The sequence below is a fragment of the Nothobranchius furzeri genome, chromosome 9 (assembly GCF_043380555.1).
Source record: "Nothobranchius furzeri strain GRZ-AD chromosome 9, NfurGRZ-RIMD1, whole genome shotgun sequence".
NCBI classification, from domain to species: domain Eukaryota; kingdom Metazoa; phylum Chordata; class Actinopteri; order Cyprinodontiformes; family Nothobranchiidae; genus Nothobranchius; species Nothobranchius furzeri.
Genome location: NC_091749.1, coordinates 61,005,004 through 61,021,116, shown reverse-complemented (window position 1 = coordinate 61,021,116; position 16,113 = coordinate 61,005,004). Strand labels below are relative to the sequence as shown.

Sequence of the window (16,113 nt, the reverse complement as noted above, 5' to 3'; positions counted from 1 at the left end):
AGATCTAAAATCATCTCTGGTCTGACAAATAAACACATTTTAATTCAACTGTTCCAAGTTTGTATGTTACCCCGCCTTCACATTTTAACACCTATGGTCAGGGTTGCAGCACACACACAATCTCTCTGTCAAGTCACACAGACACATGCATGCACAAGAAGCTAAAACATGGCTCTCTTTGGTGTGTTACTTTTCTACACGAGCACGTTTCCACAACTCCACCCCTGCTGATCCCTGAGCTCGGTCTTTTCTTCACCTCTGCATGTCTCACTTGTGATTTTCAGGAAGGCATTAGTGAATTCTCCTCACTTGTGTGGTGATGTCCCAGCCGTCCTCCAGGCTGAGCAAAACCGATGAGCCGCTGTCCAGAAGCTCCACCAGGAACAGGGCCAGCTGCAGGATCTTGTGTAGCTGTTGAAGGGCGGCACATGTGCATGTGAACAAACAGGACACACAGAAACCAGCGGATACACACCATTAAACCCATTCTGAATATATGACCACGTTTGGTCTGCTTGTAAATCATTTGCCCAGCATAGCTTGTTTTCCCACAAACAGCATTTATTTCTTCCGCACGTGCCCGCTGCAAGGGGCCAATCAGATAACCAGCATGTTCTGATCCCATCGTTAGAATGCGTTTCCCTTGGGAAGATGGCTTTAGAAGGGATTAATTCACATAATTTATCCATGATGTGAATCTAATATGTAGGATGAGAAGAAAGAGAGGACCGCTGAGTCATTCCCACAGACCTGGGTCTGGAATGCAAGTCAGCCTTTGACTAGAGGGCCAGAGTGAAGGACAGTAGATGCTTTGTTATAAACACGTGAGCGTTAAGAAAGCTGCCATAAAATCCTAGTGAGACTTCCAGCAAGTTCATAGCTTTAAATAAGTGATAAAATGAAGGTGCTGGTTGTTGATTTACCTGAAGGATCCACTCAGAGTCCTCCAAAGCTTTAAGAAAGGAGTCCTCAGAGTCTGATGGGGGGGCACTGGGAGCACAGGCCCTCAGCAGCTTCTTAAAGGCCCCTTTCACCTGCCGCGTGTCTGCAAAATCCACCGGCACCAGCTCGCAGTTCAAAGACGAGTCCAGTCTGAGGCCCTGCAGGATATGACGACCCAAATATAGCGAGCAACAGAACACACTCGACCAGAGACGTTTGGCTTTTGTAAATTTAGTTTTTACTCAATGATCAAAAAAAATTATTTATTTCCCCTAAAAATTAAAGACTTTCCAATTTGTAAAAATGTGACAATATGAGAAATTTTCTCAGACCCCCCCCCCCGAACCCCCCCATACTTTTTTAAACTCTATAAGGATTTTCTTCATATAATAGATATAAATAACATTTTTAATGCAAAAAAAACATAATAACAACAAAACTTTCACTATTATTAATATAAAGACTAAAACATTTGAAAATCCACAAACATGTTTTGCTTAAAACTCATCTGTGTTGCAGCATCATTAATACTGCTACTGATAACAAAAATAAACTATTTCAGGTTCCATTAAAATGAAATATAAATAGTATTTTGTCCTATCACTTAAACTTGCTAACACACGTTGTTTTGTAGATGCACAAACTTTTATAAGTATTACTGTTTAGATTCTGTCACAGACTCCATGTTTTAAAAATCCTAATAATCACGCATTAAAATGACATTTAAATCTGTCGTATCAGAAAATTTTACATTACAAGAAGATGTTTTTGTTTCACTGGCCACAAAAGCAGCCCATTCTCACCCTTAAATGAGACTTTTCTCCAAAGACGTAGAGGGCGGCCTGACGTTTGAGGAGCTGAGCCTGCAGACTGTTGCTCCCTGCAGGGGGCGCCAGATCCTTCCCTGCTAATCTGGCACCCACATCCCCCAGCGGCTGGTGCTGACTGAGGCGGCTGCTCGAGCGTAAGCTGGCCCACACGCCTGGAAAACATACATTCACAAAAAAAAAAAAGCGTTAGCCGCACACGCAGAAGCCGGCCTGTTTGGATGCCGCGGACGTACGGCGACAGGCTGTCAAATAAACCGAGAGGGAGTAATGAACTACACGTGACATGCACACTAACATTCACATGCACAGCAGCTTCATGTAAACACCTTCGCGTGGTGATATTAGAAGCAGAAGGTGGGGGAATTTATGGCAGCAGCTACCAGCATTTAGGCTTGTTAAAAACTACAAATATGGATATTAAACGTATCACTGGGTCACCTGTATCTACAATTGATAAACCAACACGCCTGCTGACATCAAGCAACACAATCCTTCTGCATCAACTGCTGACTTGGATGCAGATTTGTCATCTTATTTGAGGCATCTTGTCTGCGCTGCAGGATCGCAGGAGGTTCATTTAGTCTGACTCATGATGTGTGTGTCATGACAAATGGTTTCCTTCCCTCCTCGCCCTGGACGCAGCTCAAAAGTGACCACAGCCTTGCTGAGCCAACACAGCAACAATGGAGGAGACCACATTAGAGCAGCCAATCTGGTCTGTGGGAAGCCACAGCTCCCAGAGGAGCAGCCACGAAGTCAGCCATGATTAGAACGGAGTTCCACAAAGTCTTTGTATGGGGTTTGAAGCGCGGTGACCTGGTTAGTGAGCGTTTTGTGTGGGTTAGAGGAAGCAGAGAGGCCGGGGCTCGATGGGTTTGTGAGAAGAGGAAAGAGCAGAGGAGAACGACAGCTCAACTATACCTGGATGGAGGACTCGCTCCTTACTGGCAGGTTTTGGGTTTGAGTGAGTAAAAAGTTTATCTTTGTACTCAAGCACTGGTTGGTTGGTTGGCAAAGGAGAGAGGATGAAGGCAGAATTAAAGTCACACTGATGATCATCAAAAGAGACATAAAAACTCTGGAACAATCATGCAAATCTGGAGTAACAGCTGAATGTCAACATGTTCCGGCTCATGTTTAGGTGATCAGGGATGATGATCATGCATGAGTTGATTGACCATGGTTATGAGTGCAGGTGGAGATGTTTCCCTCCAGAAGCAGGTGCTCCATGAACAGCAACCAGAAAATATGTCAATACATTATCTAGCAGAGACCCTAGCGTTCCACCAGATGCATAAGCGGCACGTAACATAAGTCGTGTTTTCCCCAAAAGCTCAGTGGCCTGTCCCCTCCCACCGAGAGCATTTCAGGCGCGAATAGGCAGCGAATGCATTCCTCGAGATCCCAAAGTTTCTAGGGAATTGCAAGATCCCGTGTGATTTCGCCAGTTCACACGATATCAAACATCGAGGAAAACAGCAGCATGTTTCCCAAAAGGTCTGTGCTTTCTTTTTTCTGCTTTATACATCGGCCACGGAAGTGTTACAGGAAGTGTCACAGGAAGTGTCAAAGGTAAAACTGTTTTGGCAACAGGAAATCTACGCGAGCTTTATTCTGAAAGTTCCCGGATGCCTTACTCTGCTCCAGTGTTCAACTTCCTGTCTGGCCCAGTCTGAGCTTCAGATTTTTTTACGTGCTGTGAAAGTTTATAGCAGGAATGAATGAATGAATGAATGAATGAATAAGTGACCTGCAGTTAATGCTTTTCTAAGTCAGAGGACTCCAAAGTGCTTTACACGACAGTCAGTCTTTCACCCATTCACACACTGATGGTGATGAGCTACACTGGAGCCACAGCTGTCCTGGAGTACCACCAGTCCCTTTGACCAAACAGTTCGGTTCACCACCAAACAGACTCAAAGAGTAAATTTAGCGGTGCGATACGACACCACGCTTCTGGGCTGCATCGGAGATGTGCCGCTTCATGCCTGGTGGAAACACACCTAATGACTAAAGTACTCAGCATAAATGAGTACACCGCACTACATTCTTCAGAAAACCTTTAGTTCCCTTTCAGAATCAATATTTTCTATGAGAAACCATACTACAAAACTCCCACAAGCTATGCAGGCCATTGATTCCAAACAAGATTTGTTCATTTGCACACAAAAAAGTCATTTTCCTAACAAATCCATTCAAGCCCATGTTGCTAAAAGGAGTACACCCCAGTTATAGTCTTAGGAGAAAAGCCACACTTAAGACTATAACATCTGAATTTCCAGCCACTCAACCACAGGTGAGTCGAACGATTCATTTAGGAGGTGTTTAGCAGGCAAGTGACTATAACAGGGCCTTTCTTAAAACTTCTTTCCGGAGTATTTCTCTTATCCGATGGCACCATCTAGTGGCTGACGAGCGTATCACACAAAAAATCTGTTGCTCTATTTGTTTAAGACGGCCACTTCACGTTTCTGTTTATAAATGTGCTTCTGTAGCCGAAAAACGGAGCTAAAACACGTTGTTTTACGAGTATTATTCTCATGTCATGTTGTGTTCTCATATATTTATATTTTAGAGAAAAGTTAATCAACTCTGCATCAGCTGAGGTATTCCTTAAATTTGAAGCATCTAAGCGGTAGTCTAACACTATTGGTTAGTTCTGGTCAGCGCTCAGTTTCCTATTGCACGAAGCTCTGTGGGGCAAGGGGCATGCTTATCAAAAAAATAAATAAAATAATAACGTATCACTTACATTTTATCATAGTACATGATGAGACAATCGCTTTTACGGATTTCTGAAAAATCACACAACATTTCTGAAAGGGGAAAACTCCAGAAAGCAGCTTTGACAAAGAAAAGTTGGTGCTGTCCTATGAAAATCACGGTGGTCATACAAAATACTAGATGTTGTAGTTTTTTTTGCGGGGTGCATTCATTTTTGCGTCAACCACAGATGTTACGCTTCACAGACGTTACGCTTTGTGGAAGTTACGCTTCGCAGACGTTACACTTTGTGGAAGTTACTCTTTGTGGAAGTTACGCTTCACAGACGTCACACTTTGTGGATGTTATGCTTCGCAGACGTTACACTTTGTGGATGTTACACTTAGTGGATGTTACGCTTCACAGACGTTACACTTTGTGGATGTTACACTTAGTGGATGTTACGCTTCACAGACGTTACACTTTGCGGATGTTACACTTTGTGGATGTAACGCTTTGTGGAAGTTACGCTTCACAGACGTTACACTTTGTGGATGTTATGCTTTGTGGAAGTTACGCTTCGCAGACGTTACACTTTGCGGACGTTACACTTTGTGGATGTTACGCTTTGTGGACGTTACGCTTTGAGGATGTTACACTTTGTGGATGTTACTCTTTGTGGAAGTTACGCTTCACAGACGTCACACTTTGTGGATGTTATGCTTCACAGACGTTACACTTTGTGGATGTTACGCTTCACAGACGTTACACTTTGCGGATGTTACACTTTGTGGATGTAACGCTTTGTGGAAGTTACGCTTCACAGACGTTACACTTTGTGGATGTTATGCTTTGTGGAAGTTACGCTTCGCAGACGTTACACTTTGCGGACGTTACACTTTGTGGATGTTACGCTTTGTGGACGTTACGCTTTGCTGACGTTACGCTTTGTGGATGTTACTCTTTGAGGAAGTTACGCTTTGTGAAAGTTCCGCTTCGCAGACGTTACACTTTGTGGATGTTATGCTTTGTGGAAGTTACGCTTCGCAGATGTTACACTTTGTGGATGTTATGCTTTGTGGAAGTTACGCTTCGCAGACGTTACACTTTGCGGACGTTACACTTTGCGGACGTTACACTTTGTGGATGTTACGCTTTGTGGACGTTACGCTTTGAGGATGTTACACTTTGTGGATGTTACTCTTTGTGGAAGTTACGCTTCACAGACGTCACACTTTGTGGATGTTATGCTTCACAGACGTTACACTTTGTGGATGTTACACTTAGTGGATGTTACGCTTCACAGACGTTACACTTTGCGGATGTTACACTTTGTGGATGTAATGCTTTGTGGAAGTTACGCTTCACAGACGTTACACTTTGTGGATGTTATGCTTTGTGGAAGTTACGCTTCGCAGACGTTACACTTTGCGGACGTTACACTTTGTGGATGTTACGCTTTGTGGACGTTACGCTTTGCTGACGTTACGCTTTGTGGATGTTACTCTTTGAGGAAGTTACGCTTTGTGAAAGTTCCGCTTCGCAGACGTTACACTTTGTGGATGTTATGCTTTGTGGAAGTTACGCTTCGCAGACGTTACACTTTGTGGATGTTATGCTTTGTGGAAGTTACGCTTCGCAGATGTTACACTTTGTGGATGTTATGCTTTGTGAAAGTTACGCTTCGCAGATGTTATGTGTTGCGGGTGTTATGATTTGTGGTCACTATGCTTTTTAGTCGTTAAGCTTATCAGCCGTTACGCTTTGCCGACGTTATGCTTTATGAATGTCAAGCTTTGTGAATGAATATGCATCCAGTGGAAAGCTGGGATTAAGGGTTTCCAGATTGAAATGTAGGCATGAAAATATACTGTAAAAAAGATAAACTGCAAGAAGGATTGTAGTGAATAAAATCACATTCAGCAAGATTCTATTTGTGCCAACAAACAAAATATAAACAGTTGTATCAAATCAGTGCGTTTCTGCAATATTTTAACATCTTTCTACTAAATCAAGACTAGAAAAACACAACATTGCATTTCCTCATAAATAGGGGCTGTTATTGATCAATAGCACTGCAGATTAGTGCATAAAAAGTAGTGAAAAACAAAACTGGCTGATGTTTCATCCTGTTTGGTTTACTAAAACACGCTGGGTCAGTCTGAACAATGCTTCTTGCCCTTGCCCTCTGAAGCGATGACTAACAGCTCAGATATGCGCTGAAGCAAAAACACAGCATAAAGTTCTTAGATTTCTTTTTTTAAAGAGTTCACATTCCAACATAAACAGTCACAGGGATGTATCAACTTAACCGTACATAAAGTTCTCATACGGAGACTGACGCTACATCGGTGTCAAAAGTGTCAGGACACAACGGAAACAGGATGATTAGTGATCCTTCTAAGAAAAAATGTTAGTGAATGTTCTGATTTTATAAAAAAAAAAATAAAGAGATAAATCTCTAAATCAAGAAAACAACAGCCCGAGGCATTTAGATCAGACACAAACAAATAGTTGAACTTTGGTTTTATTTTTCTACTCGATGTAAAATCTTGATATTAATATTTTCTCCCTAAATGTGATCCTCTCCAGTAAATATGAGATATGGATTACCGTGTGTAAAATGGCATTTTTTACATTTAGCTGTGTTCCCTTTAAAAAAAAAAGGATGATTATGAGCCTCGATTCTGTGTGTTCACATTTCACAGCAGGAGCTCACACGTGTTTAACATTGCGGGGTAACAAACTCACCTCCTCTCGTGAAGCTGTTCGAGAACGGGATGTCTAGATGGACGGGAGCCATCTTTGATATCTTCGATGTCTTTCGTTCACTGCCTGGAGGTAAAACATTGGCACAGCACAGTTAAAACTAGCGTCACGTAGCATCTATGGAGTCCTGGCGTCAGGGTTTAATGGGAACTGGGATTTCAGCACATGGCTGATTTCGTCACGCTAAGAATCTATTTTAATTTAAAGATGACAGCTGAATGAAGAGTTTTTTTGTGCGGTAATAGTTCATTTTTGTTCAGGATGAAGAAACGGGTGGGTGGAAATCAGGGGAGACAAATAAACCGAGCAGAGACCCCGACTGTCGTGATTCTGACATAACCTTTTATTGTACAAACTCCCCTTTAAATCACACACACACACACACACACACACACACACACAACACACACACACACACACACACACACACACACACACACACACACACACACACACTGAGATAAGCAGGTGAACTGTAGCCGCTCAGCAGTGGAAACACAAAGGAGAAGAGAACGACGAAGAAAAAAACAGAAGCAGCAGAAAACAGAAATAACTCTAAAGGCTGCAAGTGTGCACTTTTATTTTTCTTTATCGGAATAAATGAACTCCAAGTGGCCTCGTGTCCTTTTCTAAACAAACAATGCATTTTTCCCACGACACGGCTAAGTCCTCCCCTCTAAATCAGGTCAGGTAGGGGCAGCAGCAGAGGAGGCAACTCTGCACTCAGATCAACGGCTAAACACAGCTTTCCTTTTACTTTATTATCCAACGTGCAGATACGAGACGATCACTGAGGCAAAGACACTCACAGCGACCCTAAACTGAAAACGATGCCTCAGCTACTAACACACACACACACACACACACGCACGCACACGCACACGCACGCACACCCCGTTCAGGTGATAAAAATACAAGCCAAATATTTTTCATGGAAATTTCATTAACCAACCAATGTTTACAGATCACTCATTTAGCAATGAATGATTTCCAGACTTTTCTAGTTTTGTTATAAGGACTTTAGCAGGTGCTGGCTCCATGTTTACCTCCAAAGCAAAAATCAAAATACAGATTAGTAAAGTAGGATGTATTGGTGATTTATTATGATTTCAGGTTAATATAAAAAAGGCGTTTCTGAGAGAGGTTCGGTTCACATCTGGAGAACAAAGAGTTTACACGTGTTTGCTTTAAATGACCCTTTCTCATGCCCCTTTCAGCCATTAACGTTGGCTGATAAGATTACTGGCTGCCTTCCACTGGCTACTGTACAAACAGGCCTGCTGGCAGGACTTTGTGAGAAAATACGTTATTCATAACCATAAATACAACATCTAAATTTCACACTATAAAGAAGAAATTCATTCATTTATTTAATTTTATTTTTCATGCATTTGAAGTGGACTACAGTGGGAATGAACACCTTGCAAGTCACACTCTGGGGGAAAAGCCCCAGTGCGCCTGTTTCAGCATGATGACTTCAGCCAGAGGAGAAAGTAGCTTCTCTGATTGGCTAACAGCAACACAACTCTACCACTGACTCTATTTGCTCTGCAACGTTGATGCTTCATCATCTCCACAAATAACACAAGGCTGGAGGATTTCTGCTGTGTGGTGGAGTTGCTAATGCTAACGGTTATCTTGTACTAGTCGAGATGTTCTTTGCCGTTTCTTGAATGCTAAACTAACAACAGCCTTTCCCGTCGTGAGCCAAGGTAGGTGAGTCCATGAATTTTAAGTGAGAGGGTGATGTAGATCTCTCAGGCTTTTCACATCCTAGAGTCTCACCATCTATTTTCTATCAGAAGCTAATGCAGGAGATGGGTGTAGGAGACTATTTTCATGCTCAGCCTGCATGAGAAACTAAAGAGTGACCGATTATAATCAGAAATAATCATTAAAAAATGATCTCTCAGTGAAGTTCCTCTTGAAGTTGCTTAACTTAAGAGGAACTTGGGTTTTAGTGGTTCATCAAGAATGTCACTCGTGTCAGATGAGTTCATTTAAACTCTAATGGCGGCACAAAAGGAATAAAGGGAGGTTTACCTGGCGAGAGGCCGATGAGCGAGCGATTGGACAGCGTGTTGGTCCCGTTTGTTTTAAAGTAGACGGGGATGGAGTCCAGAATCGCCTGCAGGTACTTCTCCTGTTCCAGACTACTAGACAAATCTGAAGATGAGGCTGGTGCTAAGAACCAAACATAAGTGGAATCGTTGTAAATCAAACGTACTTTTAAGAAGAAACAACATTAGGTGTGACACACACCTGCTGAGGACTGATTCTGTGACTTGAACAATCCCACCACGCTCTTGCCGTGGAAGCCTCCCGAGCGCAGCAGCACTGCTTTGGTCCGAGGATGTTTCCAACACACAGCGGGCAGACGGTTGTGCCTGTAGCAGCGAGCCACTTTGTGTAAGCTGCTATCCTGCACCCCCTGAGGAACGACCAGCAGTCCTGGGTAGCTGATGAGATACAGAGGGGAGAAATCTCACACACAAATGTTTGTCATCGTGAATCAGCTGTTCCAGTCTGCTGGATCCTGAAAACTCCGCCACATGTTGACATTTTACAGTGATTAGTGACACCGGTGGGTTTCTGAGCTGATGCAGGTACCTGCGGCAGAGGGAGTAGAGCCTGTTAACAGCTGTGATCCTGAACTGATCGCCTGACTTGGAGCGAGATGAGCTGACAGTGATGGTACCCAGGCCCATACGTTGGTAGTCACGGAAACAGGACTGCTCTACCAGCTGCTCCATGGTTGACTTCTCTGATGCTCTTAAAGTGCTGCTGGGTGGTGGTTCACCATCATCAGAGACTAAATCGGACATAAAAACCTCAGTTTTATCTACACATCTCTTCCCAAGTCTCTCACTCCTGTCCACACAGACGTGTCACGTCTCTCACCAGAAATGTCGTCGTCTTCATGCCAGGTCATCCTGCTGCCTCTGTCCACCTTCTTCAGGGAGCTCTGGCTGCTGCGGCCCATGGTGATCTTTCCAGCCATCTTTGCTCCTTTGACGATCGTCTTTGAAAGCGTTCTGCGAACAGCGGATGGAGGAGGAGCATGAGAACGGTGGAGGAACTTATTTAAAGAAATAGTTCACTAAAAACAGCAGACTTCTAAACCTTAATCCAGTGTTTCTTTCTTTTGGTTTTGGTAAGATTAGCTGGGGAACCGTTTGTCCTGCCGCAAAAGCAAAGGAGCTGAAGATGGACTGAGGATAGCGGATTCTCTGCAGGTGCTTCCTGAAGACCTCCACCATCTCTGAGCTGACCTCCTCATCAAAAGCAACTTTTATCAACTGTAGAAGAAACACACTTGACTGATTATTCACCAGAAACAACATAAGAGTCCTTTTGTCAGTGTGAAATTGTCAGGTGGCGCAACTTCTGAAGAAAATCACACTTACGATGGCGACTAGAGTTCAAACCACCGAATGGCCTAAACTCATCATTTGCTTGTCTCCACTGTTCATGTCTGGTGCCATGTTGTTAAAATTCATCTTGTTGGTTTATTTATGCTTATTTTTTTTTGTAAAAGAGAACAGAAATTTAAAAACATTTGAGGACTTAAATTTCACACTTAAAAAAAGAGACTAATCCTCTCTTCCCTTGAGCTTTTGGTGTTTTTAGGGGCGTGGTCTTGCTAATGTCGACTGAGGTCCTAACTCAAGTGGAGGAGTTTATGAGTGAGGGAGGGGTGGAGTGGGATATAAATAGGGTGAATCGAGATGCTGAAGCGGGAGCTAAGATGAAAGGGGAAGCTCTCGATATCTCAGCTGATCAGTGTTCCCTCTCTCACCCGTGGTCAGGAGCTTTGAGTAACGACCATAAGAACTGGATCGTGACTCCAGGAGACCAAAAAAAGTTTCCTCCACAGCGTTAAGAGATCGTGGAAGGAGCTCAGACATCTGACATGCAGTTAGGATGCCTCCTGGGTTGATCCAGGACACGCTGCAGGGATTATAGCTGCAGGCTGACCTGGGAACACCTTGTGGTTGGGGAGAGGAAGATCTGGGCTCCCCATTCAGGGCTGCTTACCCCATGACTCAGAAAAGTGGAGGAAGATGAGACAAGATGATAATGATTATAATCAGTTTGACTTTCTAAAAACAGCTTGCATACCTAAATGTGTTGGGAGATTACCCCGTGGAAATAAAGCCATTTAAATCTATTTAGAAGAGAGTGCTTTGGAATTTTCCAGGATCCCGTCGTTTACCTGAAATGACGCCGAGCGGAGCTGCAGGCCTTCCTGCATGTTCTGCTGCAGCTGGTTCTGGATGCTGATCTTCTTCTCTTTGGTCAGCGTCGACACAGGAAACGCTCTGACGACCGCCTGTTCCCCCACTGAGAAAAGATCAGCAAAATGCCACTGACACGATGGCAGCCGCATCGAACCGACACAACAAACATTTCTACAGATCCTTCACCAAAACAGACTTTAATCAAAGTGTAAAAACCGGTAAGCAGAAAAGTTATTACTTATTAGTATTAATTTTATGCAAAAATGAAAGGAAATTAAGTGATGATCGGGCTTGTGGTGGTCCAGCATTTACCCAGTGGATCATGGGGAACGCCGTTAAAGATGATGCGGTATGAAGTAAGAAAGAGAGCCCCTTCTGCTGGGAGGATGTGGGGACCCCCAAGGAGGCCCCCGGTGGCCTCTTCCCTGCCATCAGGGTCCAACAGCACCCTCAGCCCCTCTGACATCAACTCCTCTCCAGGAAGCAGCACTGGACGCAAAATCTTCGGCTAGCCACAGAGAATACAAAAAGCATAAAATTATGCAAGAAAAATGAACAGAAAGTACCTGCCCACGAGCACGTCTGAGCCTAAACCGAGGCATTCTTCACTGACAACAAAGAACTTAAGGAGTAGGACTCGGCAGCAACATTTACGTCATTTGAATCAGACGCAGGAAATAAATTTATCATAATAATGTCAAATCAGTGCACCACATGGGCTTGTTGGACGAGTTTTAGCCTTACGTGCACATCACCAATAAAAAGAACAAACCCAGCAAACACACCAACCATCACGCAAGCTTTAAATAAATCTGCTCTTCCAAGAAAAACAACTTCATGCTCTGCAGAGAAAACCTTTTCATCTCCACCTTTGAAGCAAAGATGTGTGATCTGCTCTTACAGCCGCTTGTCTCGTTTATCAAACCGCTGATTTTCACATTTTGCTTTGGATGCACATCTTCTATCTGGTTTGCACATACGTCCGTGCACGCCGCAAGCAACATGCACACACCTCCAAAAGGATTCAGTGAACGTAAACTTTGTTTATGGGACCGATGGTTAACCACGTAGCTGACAGGATGCACCTAATTCTTAAGCAGGTCTGCACCCTTCGTTGCTTCAGCTCCTTCTGGCCTCCAGAGCGGCTAAAGAGAAGCTTGTTTATTCCACGATCACAGATATGAAAGAGGAGGGACGTCAGCTCATCCAAAGCCTTTTCTGTTGAGGCCGCAGCCGACCTGAGGGAGCTGAGGTCTGGCCTGGAGATAATTATAGCCTCCTGTATTTGTCCTTGAATGAAAAGCAAGAAGAGAGTCCCAATGCAAATCATTACTGATGCAAACTCAGCAACTTATAACAGCTCCTCACTGTTGCTGTTATTCATCCACAGAGTTGTTTACTCGGTTTCATTTCTTTTATTTGAAGCACGCATTTATTACTTAAAAATGAAAGTTTTGTCTCAAATTATTGCAAGGGCATGCCAAAGTTCATCTTAATGCAATACTACTAAGTCTGGCGGGTTTGGTGCATTAAGGTGCTTAAAGGGTCCAGAATAGGGATGCAAAATAAATCGGCATCAATATCGTTATCGGCCGAACATATCGGTATCGGTCCGATAAATAAAACTGGGCCGATATTAACAACCAATATTTTTTCCATCTCGTTTCCATTTGTTTATCTGTTTCAGAGGGTGAGGGGGGTGACGTGTATTTGTTCGGTCATGTGACAAGTGATTGTAATCATCTCAGCAGTGTAAATGTGTGTGTAAATAATAAAGGAATTTCAGGTATTAATAATTTCCATTCTATATAAAAGCTGCTATTTTAGAAGCATTAATGTCAGTATACTGGTATTGGCCATAACAGTGATCTTAACATCGGACATCGGTATCAGCCCAAAAAATTCATATCGGTGCATCACTAGTCCAGACGGCAGACATCAGCAACGAGCTTAGAGAAACGATTGCTCATCCATCTGATAACGGTAACCAAGTATTACTGACGAGCAGAAAATATGAAGGACCATGTTGTGCTCAGAGAAAATGCAAGAATCCCAGCAGCTACATCTCAGACTCTACACGTATCAGTTGACCACAGCTAATATGTTCAGGTTCATGAAGGACAATCAGAAAAGAATAAAGTCGGGCTTGTGTAGTAGAGTTTTCAGCAGAATGCCCTTTCCCTGAACTAGCCTTGCGTCTTCCAAGTAATGTTTGAAAAAAAAAAACACTCAGTACCACAGCATTTCGGCACGGCAGTGGTTGTGTGATGATTTGGGTGCAGACCTAAGGAGTTTGCAGTCACTGAGTCAGCCACGAGCTCTTCTGTGTAACACAACATTCTGGTGTCTAAATTGAGGTTCACACTGTGCATTTTTCAGTCATTGTGAAAAATAAAAATAAACAAATATTTCATCGTGAACAGAGTCATGCTTGTGTTCGTAATTTGCATCCTGTGAGACCAGCCCAGCAACAGCTTATTGAGCATCCTCGTGACCAAATCAAGCCTCCAACAGTCTTCAAGCAGCTATGGTCAGCATTCAACCAGTGAAAAACCACCCAAGGAGGGATGCAAAAAGCTAGCATTAGCAACACAAGCACCAATGGAGGCTAGACACAAGAACATGTATAGAATTCCTTTTTGGGGTTAAGTTTAGATAATAATAGAAGTGTTAATGCTATAGTGCTTTTTCCCCTCTCATCGCTGCCGTCTTGGGTATCTGTCAGGTTTTTGCGACATATGCTTTTCCGATTTGTATGCTCGTGACATTGGTGTCTTCTTCTGGAGTGAGACTTTGGGCAGTTAGGCTCACTGAAATCTTGGGCCGTGTAGTTTGCCACCTCTGTAGTTTGCACAGTGTGACATGAAAGCAGTCCTTAGCAATGACCGAAAAATGCACAACGTGAACTGAGCTTAATGTAAAGTCACCAAAAGTTTCAACATTGATGCACACAAACCAGAACTACTGAATTCTCCTCTGCAGAGTGAAAAATACATCATTACTGTAGCCTAAAGACTTCTTTTACTCGTATGATATACTCTCAGCTCAGACAGGAGCATTGCTCACCTTCTGAATGGGAGGTAGCCTCCTGCTCTCCCTATGAACAGCCTCTAACGTCTCCATCTGCATTGCTACGATTCCTGTGGGGCAGAAGCTGGGATCAGTTACTACATGCACTTTCCAAGGCCGCTTGACAAGTCAGGGGCTTAGGCTTATGTAAATGTTGGCTGCAGCCAGAAAGGATCTGGGGCAGGGACTGAGCGGCGGTGCTGTACCTGGGATCATGCTGTGCAGACTCTTGATGTGCTCCTGGGTCACGCCGCTCTCTGTGCACACTTTGTCGATGAAGCGTGCGACAAACCTGACCACGGAGTTTGCAGCGTCGCTGTTCTCCGACTCCTCAAAGCCGCTTTCTGTGTCGAAGCTCTCGGCCACACTGCCGGCGATGCTGCAAATGGAAACCGGGTGAAATGGAGAAAGGTCAAAGCATTGTGTTCAGGAGGACGGTGGTGTCCTGACAGAAACCGATTGAAGAATAAACAGTGGAGAACATGAGAGTAGTTTTCAGTTTGGGGTAAACAAAGTAATGCCGGCTGCGTCGATTGTTTGTTATCTGAGGAGAGGGTTTTATATGAGACAGTGACGCAACTTTCTCTCTGGATGGACACATGTAAAATGTTTTCTATGTAGAACAAACTAGTCTGGAGCAAAAATGGGAAAGCAAAACACTCCAAATTTTCACATAAATACAATTTTGGCTGAAACATTCATTCGGAACAGAGAAAACAAAGAGGTAACACTCTGTTCTTGTGGTAAGACATGAAGAAGAATCAAGACTTTGACTAAATTTTAAAAACGGATTAAACTATCAAAACTTTAAAACCTAATATTATGTGTCAGGGTAGGGTTGGAAACCCATTCAGAATGTTTGATGGAGGACACACTCGGTGTTCTAGTCACTGCTGTGCAGAGAAAAAATCCGGAGTTCGGTTTGGGTCATTTCAGAACATTTAGATGGGTTTAAATATCCGAGTGGATGAAAACGAAGCCATGGTCTGCAGGATGGATTTGGGCCGGAAACAGAAAAGCAGCTGCACTTTGTTTGGCTTCAGAGGAAGACATCGTGTAGACTGGAGTTACGCCACGTACACCCACAACAAGCTTATCATCACCTCACCAAGAGAGATTCACAACCTCATGAATCATGAGATCTTAATGTTTCCTCTGATTGTTGTACCTGACATTTTCTGCAAACAGCTTAAGGTACGTTCTAATTCTGCTTGGTTGTCATCATGCTCCTGACCTGTTGGTCACAATGCTGTTACTGCCGCTCTCCCAGTCTGCAGCAGGTGCGGTGCGCAGCAGTTTGTTCTTGCTAGTGTCCAAAGGAACCAGCAGGTAAACCATGAGGTTGGCGTAATGGATGGCCTGACTGAACACGGTGTTCTCCTCGTTCTTCACCAGCTCCTGTTGCTTCTCCTTGCTCAGACTGGGCCACAAGCGCAGCTGCTCCGCTGCCAGGGCCATGGCTGTGTGCTCCTCCTCTCTACCTGCAGCCGGTGGGGGCGAGACGTCCTGCAGCAGTCGCAGCAAATAGTTACAGCTGCTCTGTAAATTTTGAGCTAACG

General features: G+C 43.7%; 1 protein-coding gene across 3 annotated transcripts in view; it reads right to left on the bottom strand.

Annotated features, from left to right (window-relative positions):
- The window catches only part of sbf2 (SET binding factor 2), a 145,981-nt gene that overhangs the window by 15,804 nt on the left and 114,064 nt on the right, over positions 1-16,113 (bottom strand). For 2 of the 3 annotated variants that reach the window (XM_070555014.1, XM_070555016.1), the window contains 15 exons: positions 15,789-16,060; positions 14,761-14,933; positions 14,552-14,625; positions 11,798-11,993; positions 11,461-11,588; positions 10,368-10,543; positions 10,146-10,279; positions 9,855-10,056; positions 9,507-9,703; positions 9,288-9,428; positions 7,227-7,310; positions 2,694-2,768; positions 1,746-1,924; positions 924-1,100; positions 310-411 (listed from right to left, as the gene is read on the bottom strand). In XM_070555014.1, the coding sequence (XP_070411115.1) occupies positions 310-411; positions 924-1,100; positions 1,746-1,924; positions 2,694-2,768; positions 7,227-7,310; positions 9,288-9,428; positions 9,507-9,703; positions 9,855-10,056; positions 10,146-10,279; positions 10,368-10,543; positions 11,461-11,588; positions 11,798-11,993; positions 14,552-14,625; positions 14,761-14,933; positions 15,789-16,060 (2,310 nt within the window). The remainder of the gene's footprint in view (positions 1-309; positions 412-923; positions 1,101-1,745; positions 1,925-2,693; positions 2,769-7,226; positions 7,311-9,287; positions 9,429-9,506; positions 9,704-9,854; positions 10,057-10,145; positions 10,280-10,367; positions 10,544-11,460; positions 11,589-11,797; positions 11,994-14,551; positions 14,626-14,760; positions 14,934-15,788; positions 16,061-16,113) is intronic. The other variant, XM_070555015.1, reaches the window with a different exon arrangement.